The sequence below is a fragment of the Dipodomys ordii genome, unplaced genomic scaffold (assembly GCF_000151885.1).
Source record: "Dipodomys ordii isolate 6190 unplaced genomic scaffold, Dord_2.0 Scaffold24, whole genome shotgun sequence".
NCBI lineage: Eukaryota > Metazoa > Chordata > Mammalia > Rodentia > Heteromyidae > Dipodomys > Dipodomys ordii.
In genome coordinates this window covers 12,773,671-12,791,506 of record NW_012267240.1, presented here as the reverse complement: position 1 = coordinate 12,791,506, position 17,836 = coordinate 12,773,671, and the positions used below count along the sequence as shown (strand labels likewise).

At 37.3% G+C, this 17,836-nt stretch overlaps 1 protein-coding gene across 1 annotated transcript in view; it reads left to right on the top strand.

The window, feature by feature from the left end:
* The window catches only part of Malrd1 (MAM and LDL receptor class A domain containing 1), a 504,118-nt gene that overhangs the window by 140,925 nt on the left and 345,357 nt on the right, over positions 1-17,836 (top strand). The window contains exon 19 of the mRNA XM_013014599.1: positions 9,859-9,946. Within this exon, the coding sequence (XP_012870053.1) occupies positions 9,859-9,946 (88 nt within the window). The remainder of the gene's footprint in view (positions 1-9,858; positions 9,947-17,836) is intronic.

Here is a 17,836-nt window from a genome sequence, read left to right as displayed (position 1 = left end):
AACACAAAGCAGCCTCTGCTATCTAGGTAGCAGCAGGATGGGGGGGGGGGTAAGAAGTGAGGTAGATGGGAGTTCAGGTGGGTCTGGGCGGAGAGAGGGAGAGGCCAGCAGGTCTGGGTGGAGCTGAGGACCAAAGGTGGGCATAATGCTTACTTTTACAATTGTGTTTTTGTTTTCTACTACAAATAAATTCGAATTTTTGTTTTATATTAGTTCCCAGAGAAACTTTCCAGGTCATAGAAAACCAGACCAATGTGAATCCATTGCTCCCACTGAGTGGAGGCTGGAATGAGACCTTCCTGCTTATTTTCTTGTGCCAGGAATACCTGCGTACAAGAGAGACTCTCTAAATGTTATTTGACTTGACATTTCTGATCCAAATGCTTTAAAGGGATTTCTGCTTTAAAGTATGGCTTGAAACTAATTTATCCTTTTGAACAGAAGCCTGGGGGAGTGGCTGGACACCCAAGGATAAGAGGGGGGAAAAAAAGGAACTCAGTCTTATCTTGTGTCAGGGGAAGTTAAGGTGACTCTGTTGGAATGTATTTCTCAGGAAGAACTAGGGCAATCAGTTGTCCAGCTGAGCTGCTGAATCTTGCAGTGAGAGAAAATTTGAATATTAGTTCCCTGTTTTCCCGGAGTACAATAGATTCATTTGTCTATGATAAAGACTTCCGGTTTGGTTTCCTGCGCGCAAAACTGGAGTTGGTGAGCTTGCAAAGCACAACCCGAGCAGTGCCATCATTAGGAGAGGAAAGCACATCAGCTCAACCTGGAGAGGTCATTCTATCCATGATGTTTCTTCTTTTCCTTTTTTAAAAATTTTTCTCATTTTGTGTTTTGATCCTGAGATCAAGAATTCCAACACTTAAATATGTACATGAGAAGGGCTGCTACCTAGTTTGGTGAAATTACTAAGAAAGTTTTCAGCAAAACTTGGAGCAAGTATGTAAGCAAGAAAATTTAATTAACACAGTCAGTTTAGATAAGGTAGCCAATCTTACAGACTCAAAATCCAGAAAGGTGGCCATGTATATGCAATAAATGAATTAGCCATTTCCCTGGAAGTGTAAAACAAAAAAACCAAAAAAATCTTTCTTGAAAGAATACTCAGTCTTGTTATCTACCTCTGCTTCATAAACTCAGAAAAAGATAAAGTATGGGGCAGGGGCTTAAGAAAAGAAAGCAAACCTGATGTGCAAATGTGTAATCCCAGCTACTTGGGAGGTAGAGGCAAGAGAATCCCAAAATACAAGGTTAGCTAGAAAAAGTTAGTGAGAACTTACGTCAAACACAAAATAAAATCCACCAAGCTTAAGTTGTAGACTGCCTAGCATATCCAGGCTTTGAGTTCAATGCCCAATACTGAAGGAAAAGACCCTTAGCATGATCAAAAAAGTTTCAAATTAAAATTATCCATTCCAAAGCAATTAGGAAGTATGTTTAGTTACTATGCTAAAAATCTACAAAGTTTATAGATACTCCCATGTGGCATTCTTATAAATTTATGGTTTTCTAAGATCTGTTGTATATTTTAGCCTTATCTAAGATAGCATGAATGCTAAATCAAAGAATTTGATAACTTAGATATTTTTCCCCTTAAGCTATATTATAATGTGCTTTTTATGTTAACATTAATGATCAAAATACGCTCCAGTGCTACTTTGAGAATCAGTGGTTTATCAGGCACTAAAGTGTTTCCACCTGTGAATAACAAAATCATAGAAGATAATTTTTTAAATCAGATTTCACCAAAGTCAGTTTTTCACAGCAGTTTCCAAGTGGACAGGAATCTTACAATAATAAATACATTAAGGAGCATATGGGACACAAGGCATCATCTCCTGCGTGAAGATTTGACTACATTTATATGAAGAGCCTTAAAGATACAGAAAGATGTGACAAAAACAGAAGTTGTTATATTGATAATATGACACAGCTAAACCCTGAGTCAATGTTGCAGTTCTGAGGTGAGATAACAAATATCGAAGTACAAAGCACTAGCTGAACTGGTTTTGTGCTATTTGCATAAATTCCTCTATAACTTACCTATGTGATCAGTAAAAAATGTTCAGAAGTCCAGTACAAACAAAAAGAAAAATGAAAAGAAAAAAATCAGACAGAAGCTCTGGGACTTTCATAATCACTCAGAAAGTAGATGTTCATTTGAATGTTTTTACATCATTTTATCTTTGGTACTTGGGGTTGAATCCAAGGTCCCTCTCCTATATGTTCTCAAATTTGAGCCACATTCCCAGGTCAATTGCTTTTATTTTGTTTTTCAGATAGAGTCTAGTGCCAGCTTTGCTTGGGCTGGCCTTGATCCTCATGTCCCTACTTTCCAAGTAGCTATGATTACAGGCATGTAGTTATTTAAACTTCTTATGTATCATTTAAGTATAAAATAAAGATTTAGGACCTAAAGGTCCTAGTACTAAATTGATAAAAAGTTTTTTTAGGTATTGTGATGCATGCCTGTGATCCCAGGAGCTTGAAAAGCAGAGGTAGGAGGATTGAGAGTTTATAGTCAGCCTGGGCTGTATAGCCAGATCTGGAATTAAAAAAAAATTAAAAATACTTTAAACTATTATATATATATGTATGTATGTATGTATATATATATATATATATATAATGAAAGTTTATTATTCCAGACAGAAAGTGATGCTATTTCAGATAAAAAAAAATGATACTTGAGAAGTAGCCAAAGAATGAAGGACAAAGGAATCTTGGAATGCAAACAAAACATGGAAAAAAGAGAAGCAGCATAATACTGTATAAAATTTAACCAACCACAGAATTTAAATTGGAATACAAGATCAAGTCTATGTGATGATGAGAGAAAGCTTCTAAGTGCAAATAGAAGTAGGATTTGCTAAGTTTAGGCATCTGTGTGAAATAACAAGACAAATTAACTGCTTATTGTAATCATTTTCACCATGTTCAACACACAGGAAGCCATTATTGCCTTGTTAGTTACATCTGTGGCCTCAGTTGAAAGTAGATACTCATTTCCCCCTGAAAATGCAAGAGATTACATGTATAGGTCACTATGCCAAGAGCTGGGTACTTAAGGCTATGGGATCTTCAGAGACCCTCTTGAAACTTGTCCTGAAAATCTAGAGACTAGGAGGAAAAGAAGAGAGGGGGAGGGAAGGAGAGGAGAGGAGGAGAAAAGATGGGAGAAGAGGAGTGGGAGGAAGAGGAAAGAAGAGGAAAAAGGAGAGAGAAGGGAAGGAGAAGAGAGGAGAGTGTAAGGTCTGCACAGGGACACTTCCCTACCCCTGGCTAAGTTTCTGCCCAATATCTGTTACCTAGGTAATGGCAGACCTGGAAGCAGTCACCTTCCCCTCCTGCTAGGTCACATCCTGGGCCACCTCTGGCCACATGCCTCCCATCTGACCTTAGGAAGGTCCCAGACCCTGAGGTCACATCGGATCCAATGTGGCCACACCTTTTCCCCACCTGGCCACACCTCTTCCTGTCCCTGGCCTAGATAAGTCCTGGCCCAGGGGTGGGTTGCCCCTTTTCCTTTTCAGCCATGCCTCTCCACCATGCACAGCAGGGGCAGCAGTTCGTTAAATAAACTTCTTTTCCTGCCTGAATAGCACATGGTGTTCTCTTCATTGGCTACCTAATGAAACCTACCTATTTAATATACCTTACAGAGAGGAAGGAGGAGGAGGAGAAGATGATGAGATACCAGAGGAGAGGAGAGCAGAGAGAAAGGAGATGAGAAGAGGGAAGGGGAGAAGAGAAGTATAAAAATGGAGAGAGGATCAGATATATCGATCCCTTTCACTAAAGAGCATTATTTTCATGTAAGGAAAGAAGCATGGGTGAGGTTCTGAATGACCCTACTTTCTCAAGCACACCCCATCATCCTTCAATCTGTTTTCTTTCTTCCTTCAACACAGTAGAATCCTTGACAGGAACAGAATTTTGCAGGCAGGAGAGGAGCTAGATGAAGAGCATGTGAATGGCCTTGGCCATCTTAGAACCTAGCAAAAGAGATAAATGCCTTCAGTTCAGTTGAGTAGTAAATAAGACATTATAAGCTGTAAAGGTGGCTTCATTGGTCTAAATATTTCAACTTGCATGTACACTGAGAACTAAGGGGAGTGCTTTCTGTGAATTACTTCTCTGTGGATTTCCCATGTTCTGCACAGTCCAGCCTCAGAACAAAGGTCAACTGTGAATGGCCTTCACATTGTCACATCTGCATCCATTCCACAGCAAAGGCAAGCTTCGCTGCCACCATGGTCTCTGTTGACAGAGGGAAATGGACAGGTTCTTCAGAGTTTCTGACTTAAAACATACCCAAAGGAATCTGTGAACTCAAATGTGCATGAGAACTAGGCAAGAGACCTGAAATGACAGATGTATACCATGTCCGAGATGATAAGTGCCAATTCACAGTCATAATGTTAGATGTGTAATAGGCAGTACTGGGGATTGTGGTAACTAGAAAGCCAGTATCTTACTCTAAATATTACCATCTTACTTGACTTGCGAGCTCAAGTCCTGGGTATAACCCAGGGCTCCCTATTTAGACTCCATTACCCTTCATGATAAGATCAAGGTCAGGATGAGTTCTAGCTTCCTGGTAACTACGGGAACAGTAAAAGGACCTCGTAGATACTCATTTTGCTCTTTAGAATCAAAGATTCTTAGGAATCCATATGTTATAAAGCCAGACATTAGCTGAGAAGAAATATAGTTTGATGCCAGAAGATAATAAAATTAGTAACATGATTTTCCCTAAAATAAAAACTCAGATGGATTAGGTAGATCTCAGAATTTTTTGTTGTTGTTTTTTTTTTGCAAGTACTGGGGGATTGAACTCCTTGAGTGTGCTTGCTTAATACTCTAGTACCTGAACCATGGCTCGATCCTGTGCTTTTAGTTTGTTTTTTGGATAAAACCTCATACTTCTACCCTGGCTGGCCTCTGACCCAATCTAGTTACTTTTGCCTTGGGACTGGCAAGGACTACAGGCATGCACTATCATGCACACTGTGTTTTTGTTTTTAATTTAAAGTCATCTTCTCATATTATGTGGTCTACTTATCTCTTTCAGTATTTTAACTCTACTTGTACTACAGTTTCACTTTTATTATATATGTCTGTATCCAGCTTCTTGCAGTTTAAATACAGCTTTTATGGTCTATATTTAATGATAAATACTTTGTCATGTCTGCTATTATAATTGAGTTACTCTAGTGATTCTAGACCATTTTGTATACGCAGTATGACCCAAGATGGAGATAGAAACATAAAATTTGTCAGAGCAAATCTGATTTTTATTTCATAGAGAGTGGTTTTAGGATTATGTAAACAATACTAAAGATAATTAAAACCTCTTTTATGTTGAGCTCAGCAGATTTTCCCCTAAATATTAGCCTAGGAAGTTTGAAATTGTAAGCCAAATTTTGAGGCACTCACAAGAATAGTTGGTAAAAGGATAAATTATTGGATAGTTGTCTGTTTATAGAAATTGGATAAATGACCTTTAGTCAACTCAGGCTGAGAGAGAGAGAGCGCTCCTATAATGCTTCTCATTTTGTTTTGCATTTTTATTATGCAGAAGCCAAATGTAAAATAAATGGATGCTATTAGAAAGGGAAAACTACACATACTTGTTCTCAAGAGAATTATTAGTACATAGCAAGGGATGATGTTTCATAACTGAATTGAAAATCAGAATAAGATGCTTGACACAACTATATGCTAGCTGTAAAATGCTATGCATTCTTTGGCAGATGAGAAAATTTATGAGAGTGATTATTTGAAATACTGATGATTTATGGCCATCCGCATAGAGTATATATCTCTTATTGTTCATCAACATTGCATTTATATCGGCACATGCCATCTTGTTCAGCTCCTCAGATCCATGCACCTCAACAAGTGCACACAGTTGGGCAGTCAGCAGACACTTGAAGAGAGATTATTTGCATCTGTGTTCATCAGCTATCCACACTGTGATAAAATACCTGAGATAAACCACCTAAAAGCTCATGATGTTTATTTTGGCTTATAGTTTCAGAGCTTTTCATCTGTGGTCACTTTGTCAAGTGACACAGTACATCATAATGGGAATAATGGGCAGAGGCAGAGTGTGTGCTTTATGGTAGCTGTAAAGCAGATAGGAGAGAAGAAGGGGACAACAATTCAATAACTGGCCTAACTTCCCCCCACTAAGCCCAGCCTCCAAACCAGTGAGCCCACCTCCCAGAAGTTCCTTCAACTCCGATATTGTCACAGGCTGGGAACCAAGACTTTAGAATATTGGCAGAATATTTGGAGGTGGTATAGGTCATCAGATACCCCAAATCTCTCATCTTGTGTAGCCTATGTCTCCTTTTTTACCTAGAACTGGTGACATAAACATAATTTTTCTCATAGGTTCTGACATTACTACAACATCCCATTAATGAATTGGTGAAGTATGTTGCCTGTGACTCCAACATCTTTCACTTACTATATGATGCTTTTGCAGTTCATAGCTGTTGTTGCAATTGTCATTGGTTTATTCTTTTGCTGAGGGGTATTGACTTGTATCACAGTTCATTTATTCACCAGTTGAAATATATACTCACTGTTTCTAGTATTGGAGGTTATAAATAAGGCTTAAATAAACTTTATAAATGTGTTTCGGTTTAGACATATGTCTTCGTTTCTTTTAGGTAGACAGAACCTACCTGTAGGCTGTCACATTGTGTGCAAATGTATATTCAATTTTGAAAAAATGTAAATCAGTTTGCCAAATGTATCATATTGAATTCCCATCAGCAGTGCATTGGCCTTCCAGTTGTGATTTTTATATATTTTAGGCAAGAATTTCTTTGAGTCTTTTTGAAGATATATCAAAATTTATATGTTGTATTTTCTTATTTTTGAAATTAATGATTGGTCAATGGAAAGAGGTTACAAGTTTGCTTAGTTCCATTTTTTATACTTTGAAAAACTCAAAGTAATAGGAAGTTACCTCTAACAGGAGTATGCTTGTGTAAACAACATTCTCTTAGAAGTGCTGCTTACCTTGTGTGATCTAGCTGTGTTACACAACTTTAGCTGTAAATTTTATAAATGAGCAATTCTTTTTTTTTGGGGTCCGGTCGTGGGGCCTGAACTCTGGGCCTGGGCACTGTCCCTCAGCTCTTCAGCTCAAGGCTAGTGCTCTACCAGTTGAGCCACAGCGCCACTTCCAGCTTTTTTCTTTTTGCTTATGTGGTGCTGAGGAATTAAACCCAGGGCCTCAGGCATGCAAGGCAAGCGCTCTACCACTGAGCCACCTTCCCAGACCCTAAATGAGCAATTCTTTAATGTACAACCACCTTAAAATAATAGTTAAGCCATATTCTAGAATGGAGATATGAATGGGTCCATACTTTTCCAAAGTTGCCCTTGTACACTAACAAGAACATTTACCATTAACTTTGGGATTCTGATATCAGTTTTCTATTCTTTCTCATGAATAAGCTCATAATAAGCATTAGCAGTATGACTAGTCACAGTGTTATTTATCTCAGTGTTTTTCTTCTCCTTGTAGTTTCTCTTGGAGATGTATTGATCCAAGTCAATTGCTATTAGTTATTAATGTACTTTTGTTATGCCCTTTCATGGTTCTCCTAATAACAGTTATTTCTTCTAAGAGAACATTTTAATATTCAGTTTTGCCAAATTGTGGTGGTTTATTTCTTTTGATTGAGAATAATTTTATGTTTCTGTACTGAACATTTTTTCTACTTCTTTTGTTGTTGTTGGTGGTGGTCATGGGGTCATGGGGTTTGAACTCAGGATCTTTTTTTGAACTCAGCTCTTTTTTTTCAGTGCTAGCACTCTACCACTTTAGCCATAGCACCACTTCTGGTTTTTGAGTGGTTAATTGGAAATAAGACTTTAACAAGGACTTTTCTGCCCAGGCTGGCTTCAAAGAGTGATCCTCCTGAGTGACTAGAATTACAGATGTGAGCTACCAGCACACCTGTTTTTTTTCTACATTGTTTTCAATTATTGTGGAGATGAAAAGAAGACATTTTCATTTGTAGTGATTGATTGTGAGCCCAAAGATATTTTCCTGACTAAATAGCATGAAGAGTGTTTCAGGCAATGTCTATATTTGTCTATTAGTCAGATGCTTAAATTTTTCTTAGTCCATCAACTTATTTAAGTGATAAATCATTAAGAAAATCGTGGTAGTTCTCATTAAAGAATAGAGTTTGGTGGGAGGTTGCAAAAGTTTATAGTCAGAAATATGATTTTTAAAACCCTATCCTGCTGGGCGCCGGTGGCTCATGCCTGTAATCCTAGCTACTAAGGAGGCTGAGATCTGAGGGTCTCTGTTCAAAGCTAGCCCAGGAAGGAAAGGCCATGAGACTCTTATCTCCAATAAACCACTCAGAAAACCAGAAGTGGCTCTGTGGCTTAAATGGTAGAGCATTGGCCTTGAGCTGAAGAGCTGAGGGACAACACTCAGGCCCAGAGTTCAAGCCCCATGACCACCCCCCCCCCCAAAAAAAACCCAAAAACCTATCCTTGACGTTGGGCACTGGTAGTTCACACCTGTAATCCTAGCTACTTAGGAGGCTGAGATTTGAGGATTGCAATTTGGAGCCAGTCTGGGCAGAGAAGTCCCTGTGAGACCCTTATCTCCAATTAACTATTCAAAAACAAGAAGTGGCCCTGTGACTCAAAGTTGTTGGTGGTTCGCTGACCTTGAGAAACAAGCTCAGAGACAGCGTACCTAGAACCTGCGTGCAAGTGCCACAACTGACAAAAAACGACAACAACAACAAAACGAAACCACTACTCTGTCCTTGAACTAGGACATGAATAAATAATGTATATCATAATGTATGTATGTCATGTATGGAGGATAGTATTTTTAAAATGAAATAAAATTTTAACTCCAGTATGTTAACATTTGTGAAGAAAAAAATGAAATGGGAAACATGTACTTATAGTAGTAGAAATGTTTTATACCTTTGAGTTTGTTAGAAGTTCTTTATTATTAAATTATGGCAGGATGCCTAGCAAGTAGGCAAACATTTGCATAAGTATTAGAATAATTCATCATGATTGATTCTATTATAGTAAATCTTGGCCATAGTCACAATCTGTTGTATACTATTGTGGTGTGTCAGTATTTCATGTTTTACTGGAGTTTGGTGGAATTGCAGCTCCAGTAACAGCACCAATGTCATCTGAGTTCATTGTGATTAATGTATCACAAGGAGATCTAATAAGAATTATCCAATTTCATGAAGTGTTACTGAATAAGGTCTGTGTGAGAAATATTTGAAAGTCCTTGAAAATCTATATCCCTGCAAGCAAGTCTGGGGACAAATTGTGTTTCTGGAATTATGAGAGGTTTAAACTTGGAAGTATAGATGGATAGATGAATATATGGAGAGATAGATAGATACATACATGCTTAAATATACATACATATACATATATAATTGTGTACACACATATACAGATTCATACATACATGTACAGATACATACTTACATAATACACAATACATATACACATACAGAGGAGCAGAAATGAGATTAGAGGGCAATAAATAACCTTCAAGTACTTAGAGGCTCAGAAGAACAAGTCATAGGGAAGTAGCTATACTCTGACATATTGAAGCTTCAAATTGTTGAAACTCCTCTCTAGAATGAGCCACGTAGTTTAATGTAATAACAGTAATAGTAAGTGCTTTCAGTTCCTGGAAGAATCCAAGGAGAGGCAAAAGAACCAGTTTGGAGACTATTGCTAAGTATTTTTTTCAACTATTCAAAAGATTATGTTTTCTTTTAGGTCACAAGTTTCATAACAACTGTCTTCTATTTTCATCAGATTTTAGTGGAAGCTTCGGTGGGAGATGGTTTCACTGGAGACATTGCAATCGATGATTTGTCATTTCTGGACTGCATACTCTACCCAGGTAAGACAGACATTTCAATATGCATTTCCAATTATTTACCTATGTACCATGTCAGGCACATCAATATTCTTCAGTTCTATTGTTTTTCATTTCTATTAATCCTGGAAATATTGTCTTAAATCTTTGCTAGTAACTGAAATTAAAATCTTTGCAAACATATTTAAAGGGATTTGGATTCATTCTTTTTATATCCTATCACATACAAAATACTCGGAAATCATGTCTGAAGTTCTAGTAATAAGTAATTTTTAATTAAGATAGTTGCTAATTGTTATTAAAACGTTATATTTCAGTTATCTTTGGTAACATTTTGCTCTTGGGCTCCAAGTTAAATATTCCTATAGATTTTAACCATTTTGTTTCAATATTGTAGATTTTTTTTGAACTTGTGGTACTGTGGACAGAATCCAGGACTATTTATAACCTTGGCAAGCACTCTAAGACTGAGCTAAATCTCCAGCCCCTCATATTAGAGGTTTATATATGTTAAAACAAATCTAAATCAAATCTAAAACAAATTTAACTGTTATATCTGTTAAAGCAAATCTTTATCTGTATCTCCAATCATTCAACCAAGATGAGTGGTAGGCAGCTCAAAAGTACCCAGCGAAGACAATGTTAAGACAGCAGAGCCCAAGCTTGAAATTGTGTCACTGGTCAAGAAACTTATTTTGAACAGTACATGGTGATCTGGGAAGACTCTGGGTCAGTGAACTTGGCTAGTAAGCTAGAAGTACTCTTTAAATTGTCTTAACATGAAGGACCAGCTTCCCCTCCCTGGAGGAATCAGGTACTGGGACCAAATAGAATTCTAGTTACTGAAAACTTAACTGCCAGCTGTTGCTCCTTGTCCCAACCATCCCTGTGTAGAAGAAGAATGCTGACCTCTCCCCCAGGCACTCTGCTCCACCAATATGATTCAGATAATGACTGGATCCCTCATACCTTGTAACTTTCTTTCCAACAATGTGACTCTACTTTACATCTTTTGAATACAAGTATCTCTTGCTGATGATGTGTGCTGGCTTCCCTATAGTCAAGGCTTTGTCTCTTCCTAGAACATGTTTCCTTTTTATCTACCCCACTTCCCCTGCCACTTCTTGTTTCTGCTCAATCATTTCTTCAGGTCTTCTCTGAATACTATACACACAGGTTCTTTCTTGTCTGCCATTTTATATTTGTGTTCTCTGTGTTATTTTCCTCTAAAATATCTGACACTCTTATGGTTAAGTTTCTATTTTCTCCTATAATAATGTCAGTTGCATTAAAGCAACTACTGCCTGTTTTGTCTATAAAAGCTAGCCCATTATTGGCCTACATTGGGTATCATTGAATATGAATGGATAGAGATGTCCATTTTTAGGTGTTTTATAGAGATTTCCTTATTTAGATGTTTTATATATATTCATTATGTATATATACCTTATTAATGAAATATTAAACATTTCTATACACAGCATTTTGTATTGTATTTCAGACAGATTTGTAGAAAAATCTCAGTAGTTTAGAACTAGACAATATACTTCTTACTCTCAAGTATATAAGTTGGCTTAGAACACAAGGAGTGTTATAAGTTTCTTATTGATAGTTCTGTAAAGTATTATGTAGCTCCAATGTATGAATCTCTAATATCTGTATGCTGTCTCTCTGGGACCTAGCTGATACTCTGTATCCTAGCTGATACATCAGAGGCAGGAAAAATGAAAACATAAATGCAGCTTCTTTGGGCTCTGATATATTGCAAGTTTGCTTATGTGCATTGGACAGAGCAAGACCTGTGATCAGGCCTGGTAATGGGACCAAGAACTACTTTCTTACTATGGGAATCTTGGCAATTGCAAAGGATGTAGGAATTTCTTTTACAAGACAAGGATCTCATAAATGCATACACTAATGCAGTCGACCACTCCTACATGTTGGCTCAAAAAAAAATCCTACAATTTTTAAAGAATTTAGATGAGTTCCAGATCCATTGTTATGAACAGATACTGAATATTCATTCATTGTTATCCTAATTTTATGAGAAAATTGAGGAGATGAGTCTTTTAATTGTCCTTCGTTATATAAAGAAGCAGAATGTTGTTTCCATGAGGTGATAATGTCAACCATGGACATTATACTACTGATCAATCGCCCAGGCCCAGAGTTCAAGACCCAGAACCACCCAAAAAAAAAAAAAAACCTACCTTCAAATAAATTAACCCTCAAAAGACGTGACCATTTCCATGTTGAGTTGTCAAGAATTAAAGCTCACAAGTAACCTGGCTGAGAATACAAAATTAAGAGTAGGAATGAGATTGTAACTTGAAGCTTGTTTGAGTTTAATAACAACCAGGATTTTTCCTAGCTTCAGCTTTGAGAGAATTGCTGTGACCTTGGAGGCATAGGAGAAGAACAAAAAGAATAAGAAAGGGAACATGAGTCATCGCTTGAAATGTGGCTTCCCCAATTATCTCGCTAAATCTGTTCAGTGGCTGATGCCTTCCAAGGTGGAGGGAAAGGAGTTGCCAGCGGCCCAGGGAGAGATGTGACATATCAGTTACACACTATTAGGCCCAATTTTCTGGTTCAAGATTTGGAAGAAAAATAGGAAACTTTAAAAACTGTTTGAACTGTGTGGTTTTAGTGTTTGGCTTTATAACAAATGAAATCATGGGCTAAACCTCAAAGCCTGTGGAAGCAATATTGTTCGTAAAGGAATTTAACGCAGCTTTGCCTAAGATGAAGCACAAAAGTAAATAGAAGACATTTTTAATAAAACCATTGGTACTGATACTGATCCATCACACTTTCCTTTCCCAAGGAATCATGTTAAGGCTAACATGAGGCTTTCAGTCTTAACTAATTATATATGATATTTTTCCTCTTTGGCCAATAAGACAAAACAAAAATTAAAATTTATATACACATGAACACAGAAGATTGACTCAATCCCCAAATGTTAGTTTCTGTATTACCTGTAAATATTTTACAGAAAATGGGTGAAATTATACTAATTCAATGTTTATCTGTTACCTTGATATTTTAGGTATCCTAATAGGTAGTGCCACCATCCCAAGCTTCTTTCATTGAGATAGACCATCGAAAATTTTTGTTTTCTCAGGCTGATTTGGAACCCAGATCCCCTAAAACTCAGCCTCCTCTGTCACTGAGATGACAAGAACATGCCCCCATACCCAGTTCTTGGCTGAGATGGTAAACTGTGGCCTAGTTTGGACTCAACCTCAATTCTCTCAATTTAATCCTCTTTAGTCCCTAAATTATAAGCATGAGATACTGCCACAAAATTAAGAAAAAAACTATTTTAAAAGTGCTGATTGTTATTGTTTACCCAGAAACTAAAATGCTACATAATATGCATCAGATAGCTATATCAGCATGTTATAAATCATATCCAAGGGTAACTATATTGCTGGTAAAACCTTATCTTCTCCAATATAGAACTAACAAAGTCACTTTAATATTACCATACGGAATATATTTCTTTTTTTACCTCGAAGTTCAAGTGATTGTATTAAATGTTATAGGAAATATGCATCTTAGTATTCTGGAGCCCTAGATCTGCTCTCATTCTCAGTTCTCTTATGAGTCTATTTAAACCTCAAGTAGACTTTTAGAATCTCAGATTAAATGTATTTCTTAACACTAGAAATCACAAGAAAACACAGATAGAGATGGAACTACCATGCCTGTTAGGCACCTGCCTCACACCATTATGTCTTACATTGATAAAAACTTATCATGGGTTAAAGGTATTAAGATATTGGCTTTTTTCATATAGTTATCAATCTGAGAATGGCTGGAGAGAGTAAAGCCTGTAGAAAACAAGCTAGAAAATCAGTTTTATCAAATAAAAGATTATATTGGTGTAGCAAGAAGTTTATCCCATTTGCCGCTGTGAATTCACAGAGCTAGCAGTAAGAACACCGAGTCCATCTGGAGCTTGAACATCAATTTAGGAAATCTTGCCTGTGACAGATGTGCAGGTGGCTGGTTTTCCCTGTGGCTGGGGGATGTGGAAGGAGATCAGATCAAGGTAGACTAATCTCTGCTTCTTAGCGAGTGAAAACTTTTGTCATTTGCATTTCACCTTTGCAATTTTTGTTTCCTCTGAAAGCTTTCATTAGCTTATTTTTAGTTATTCTGCCTTTTTTGTGTTTAAAAAGGTAAATTGAGCATCACCTCCATTTACATTTTTATTCTAAGTAATGATGGGTCATGAAAGCCAACCATAAGTTTTGCAGTGGGCTAAATTTGTTCTAGCGAAATTCTTACATTGAAATGAAATTTTAATCTTCCCCAAAATGGTGTTTGGAGATGTGCCTTTGGGAGGCAGATAGATTAGCTGGCTCCCCTATGATGAGGATAATATCTTTATAACATGAGGAAAAGGACATTGCTGTCTTCTTTTGTGTATGTGAAGCTCCCATGGGACATAGTTAGGAAGATAATTCTCACTGCTGAGAGGAAATAACAAAGCTAGGGAACTGGTGCTCCCCATCTTGATACTTCACTCTGAAGTTACCGCATTCGAGACAATGTCATACTGGTGAAAACACTAGGAAATAGATGAATGCACCAGAATAGAGAGTAAAGAAATAGAGCCCCACGAATGTAGCTAGGTGATCTGGACAAAAGAACAAAGGTAAAGCAAGGGAAAAAAAGAGACTTTCAACTGATGGTTGTGGAACAGTTGGACATCCCACATGAAAAATGAATTGAGACACAGTTACTTCCACCCTTTATAAAATTTAACTCAAAATGAGTCATAGCCTGAAAGGTAAACCACTACTATAAATCTCCCTGAGGACAATACGAGAGAAAATATAGCTGACCTAGCATCAGAAGATAATTTTAAATACAACACTGAAGGCAATGTCATCAATATTTTTTAAAAATCACTGTGAAAGACACCAGAAAGGGAATAGGAAAAGTCACAGATTTGGAAAGGGCATTTGAAAAAGACTTATCTAATCAAAGATTGTAATGCATAATATACAAAGCATAATTAAATTTAATCAATAAGAAAATGAACGTCAGACTGAAACCTGGGCTAGCTATCTCAAGAGGAATCATACTATAATTGTAAAAGTGAAAAATAAGTATATGAAGATATGTTTAGCATTACATTGTTATAAGGAATTGCGAATTAGAAAACTGGTAAGATATACTACATACCTTTTAGAATGGCCAAAATTCAAAATGCTGACATCTACAAATCTCAGCAAGGACAGGTAGTCCCGTTCTTTGCAGGTAAAAGTGACTTCGAGTATAACCATTTTGAAAGAGGACCAGATTTTCCCATAAGATCCAGGCATTTATGAGCCTTATCACTTATTCAACTGAGTTGAAAATATTCATACAATACTCTGAGCATAAATAATTACAGAAAATTAGAAGCTATATTTTCCATAAACACCAAAACCTGTAAGCAACCAAGATAACATTTAGGATGAGACTGAATAAATAAATGTGGTACATTCGGAGAATGGTATATAATTCCTTAATTTAAAATTACTGAGATCTCAAGCCAGAAAAAGACACAGAGTAAACTTGCATTTATATTGTTAAATGAATAAAATAGCTTAGAAAGATTACAGGCTATATGATTCCCACAATATGATATTCTGGAAAAGACTAAAGTATGCAGTTAGTAAAAAGATAAAAACTTGGATCAAGTAGAGCCAGAAAGAGGCATGAAACTCCTTGTTTTGATATTACAGTGGTAGACACCTGTCACTATACATTTGCTATTATCTCTTGAATGAATAACATCAAGAGTGAAGTGCATTTAGGGGACATAATTTGGCTGATAATGATGTGTCTATGCAGCTTCCCTTGCTTGTGACAAATGGGCCAACCTGATGTAGGATGCTGTCAGTGGCAGACCTTTGTGAGAGCTGGCACACATGGTATTTGAGCACTGTCTACCTCCTAGTTGAATTTTCTGTGAACCTGGAATTTCTCTTTAAAAAAAGCAAAATCTGGGGCTAGGGGTTTAGCCCAGCAGAAGGGCGCCCTCCCAGCATGTGCAAGGCCCTGGGGGGGGGGGAACAAAACCTGTTAGTGAGAACGTTTTTTTTTAAATTGAGAAAATACTGTACAGAAGGGTTACAATTACATGGGCAAGGTAATGAGTACATTTCTTATCAAGCATTGTTGCCTCCTCCTTTGTTTCTCCTTCCCATCTCCCACCGCCCCCCACTTCCCTGCCAAGGTTGTAAAGTTCATTTTTCAACATAACAACTTGTACATCTCATTGTTGCAATGAGTTCACCTGTATCCCTACTTAAATGATTTGTTTTTGCCCTTCCCCTCCACACATCAAATACAGTGTAAGAAGGGGTTATACCGTGGGGGAGGGACATACAAAGCAAATCATCTTCTAAATATGTTAGAAACAATCACAAGAAAGTAAAAAATATTTGAATACTTATCTTGGGGTTAATTTCACCTAACATCAACTTATCTGACCTTTTCTGCTTGTCTCAGACATAAACTAGTTACTGCAAATAAGGGAAACCATGGGACCTATGTTTCTTTGGGCCTGGCTTACTTCACTTAATATAATTTTTTTCCAAGTCTTTCCATTTCCTGACAAATGGGGCAATGTCATTCTTTCTGATAGAGGCATAAATTCCATTGTGTGTATATATCACGTTTTCTTGATCAATTCATCTACTGAGGAGCATCTGGGTTGATTCCATATCTTAGCTACCGTAAATAATACTGCAATAAACATAGTTGTGCTGATGACTTTAGTGTGGTCTTGTTTGTGATCCTTTGGGTAAATGCCCAAAAGTGGGTTTGCTGGGTCATAGGGAAGAGCGCTTTTTAATGTATATTTTTATTGCTACTGAAAAGGTTGTGTACAGATGGGTTATAGTTACACAAGTCAAGTAATGAGTACATTTCTTTTTGAACAGTGTCACCCCTTCCCTCTCTTTCTCCCAATTTTTCCAACCAAGCTCCACCCATATATATAGTATAGTTCATTTTCAATACAGTGTCTAGTAAGTACCACTGCTGCATTGTTCAGCCTTTGTCCCTCCCACCCTATTTGGGCCCTGCCCCTTACTCACCCCAAAACACATAAACTTACAAACAAGACAAAAAGTACAGAAAATAAGAGCAGCAAAAAGAAAAAAGAAAACCTCTTGTTTCTATTTCTTGGAGTTCATTTTGATCAATATTATTTTATATGAGCATATGCATATAGCTATTGAGCCTTTGCCTTCCTCTCGTAAGAATATCCATCTTGGGTCTCACCGTGTGAATGTCTAGAGACAGTAAAATTCATCAGGTCCTCATGTATTTTTTGTCTTTTATCATCCTGTGTGTTTACTTGTAGATTTATAGTCACATTTTTAAGAGAGAGTGACATTAGCACAATGTACAATGGGAATCACCAAACTCTCCTCCTCCCAGGAGGGACACCACATAGCTGCAGCAGATGGACAAACTGCCCTGGTGAAGAATTCAGAAATCAATTAAGGGATTCCTTCCTGCCCCACCCTCCTTTCTCCTGCCCACCCCACCCCCCATGAGCACAAAGACATCAGTATCAAAGGCTGTGGAGAAATTCTTGATACCATTTCTGACACCATTCCACTGAGCCACTTCTCCACCATGAGGTCGGATGTCATTAGGAGAAAACTCCCAACTCATAGCTTCTCTGTGGGAAGAGCAAAGCAAAGGCAGCACATATGCGCAGTGTATTAACCATCAGACTGGTTTCTAAAAGTTGAGTGAATGGGCTATGGGATTGATGTCACTGAGAACAAAAAGATACACAAATGGACAACGAAGTTACAAAACACGCTCAATATCACTAATTATAAAGGAATCGTAAATCAAAAGAACCATTAAAACTTCGCCTCACACGAGTTA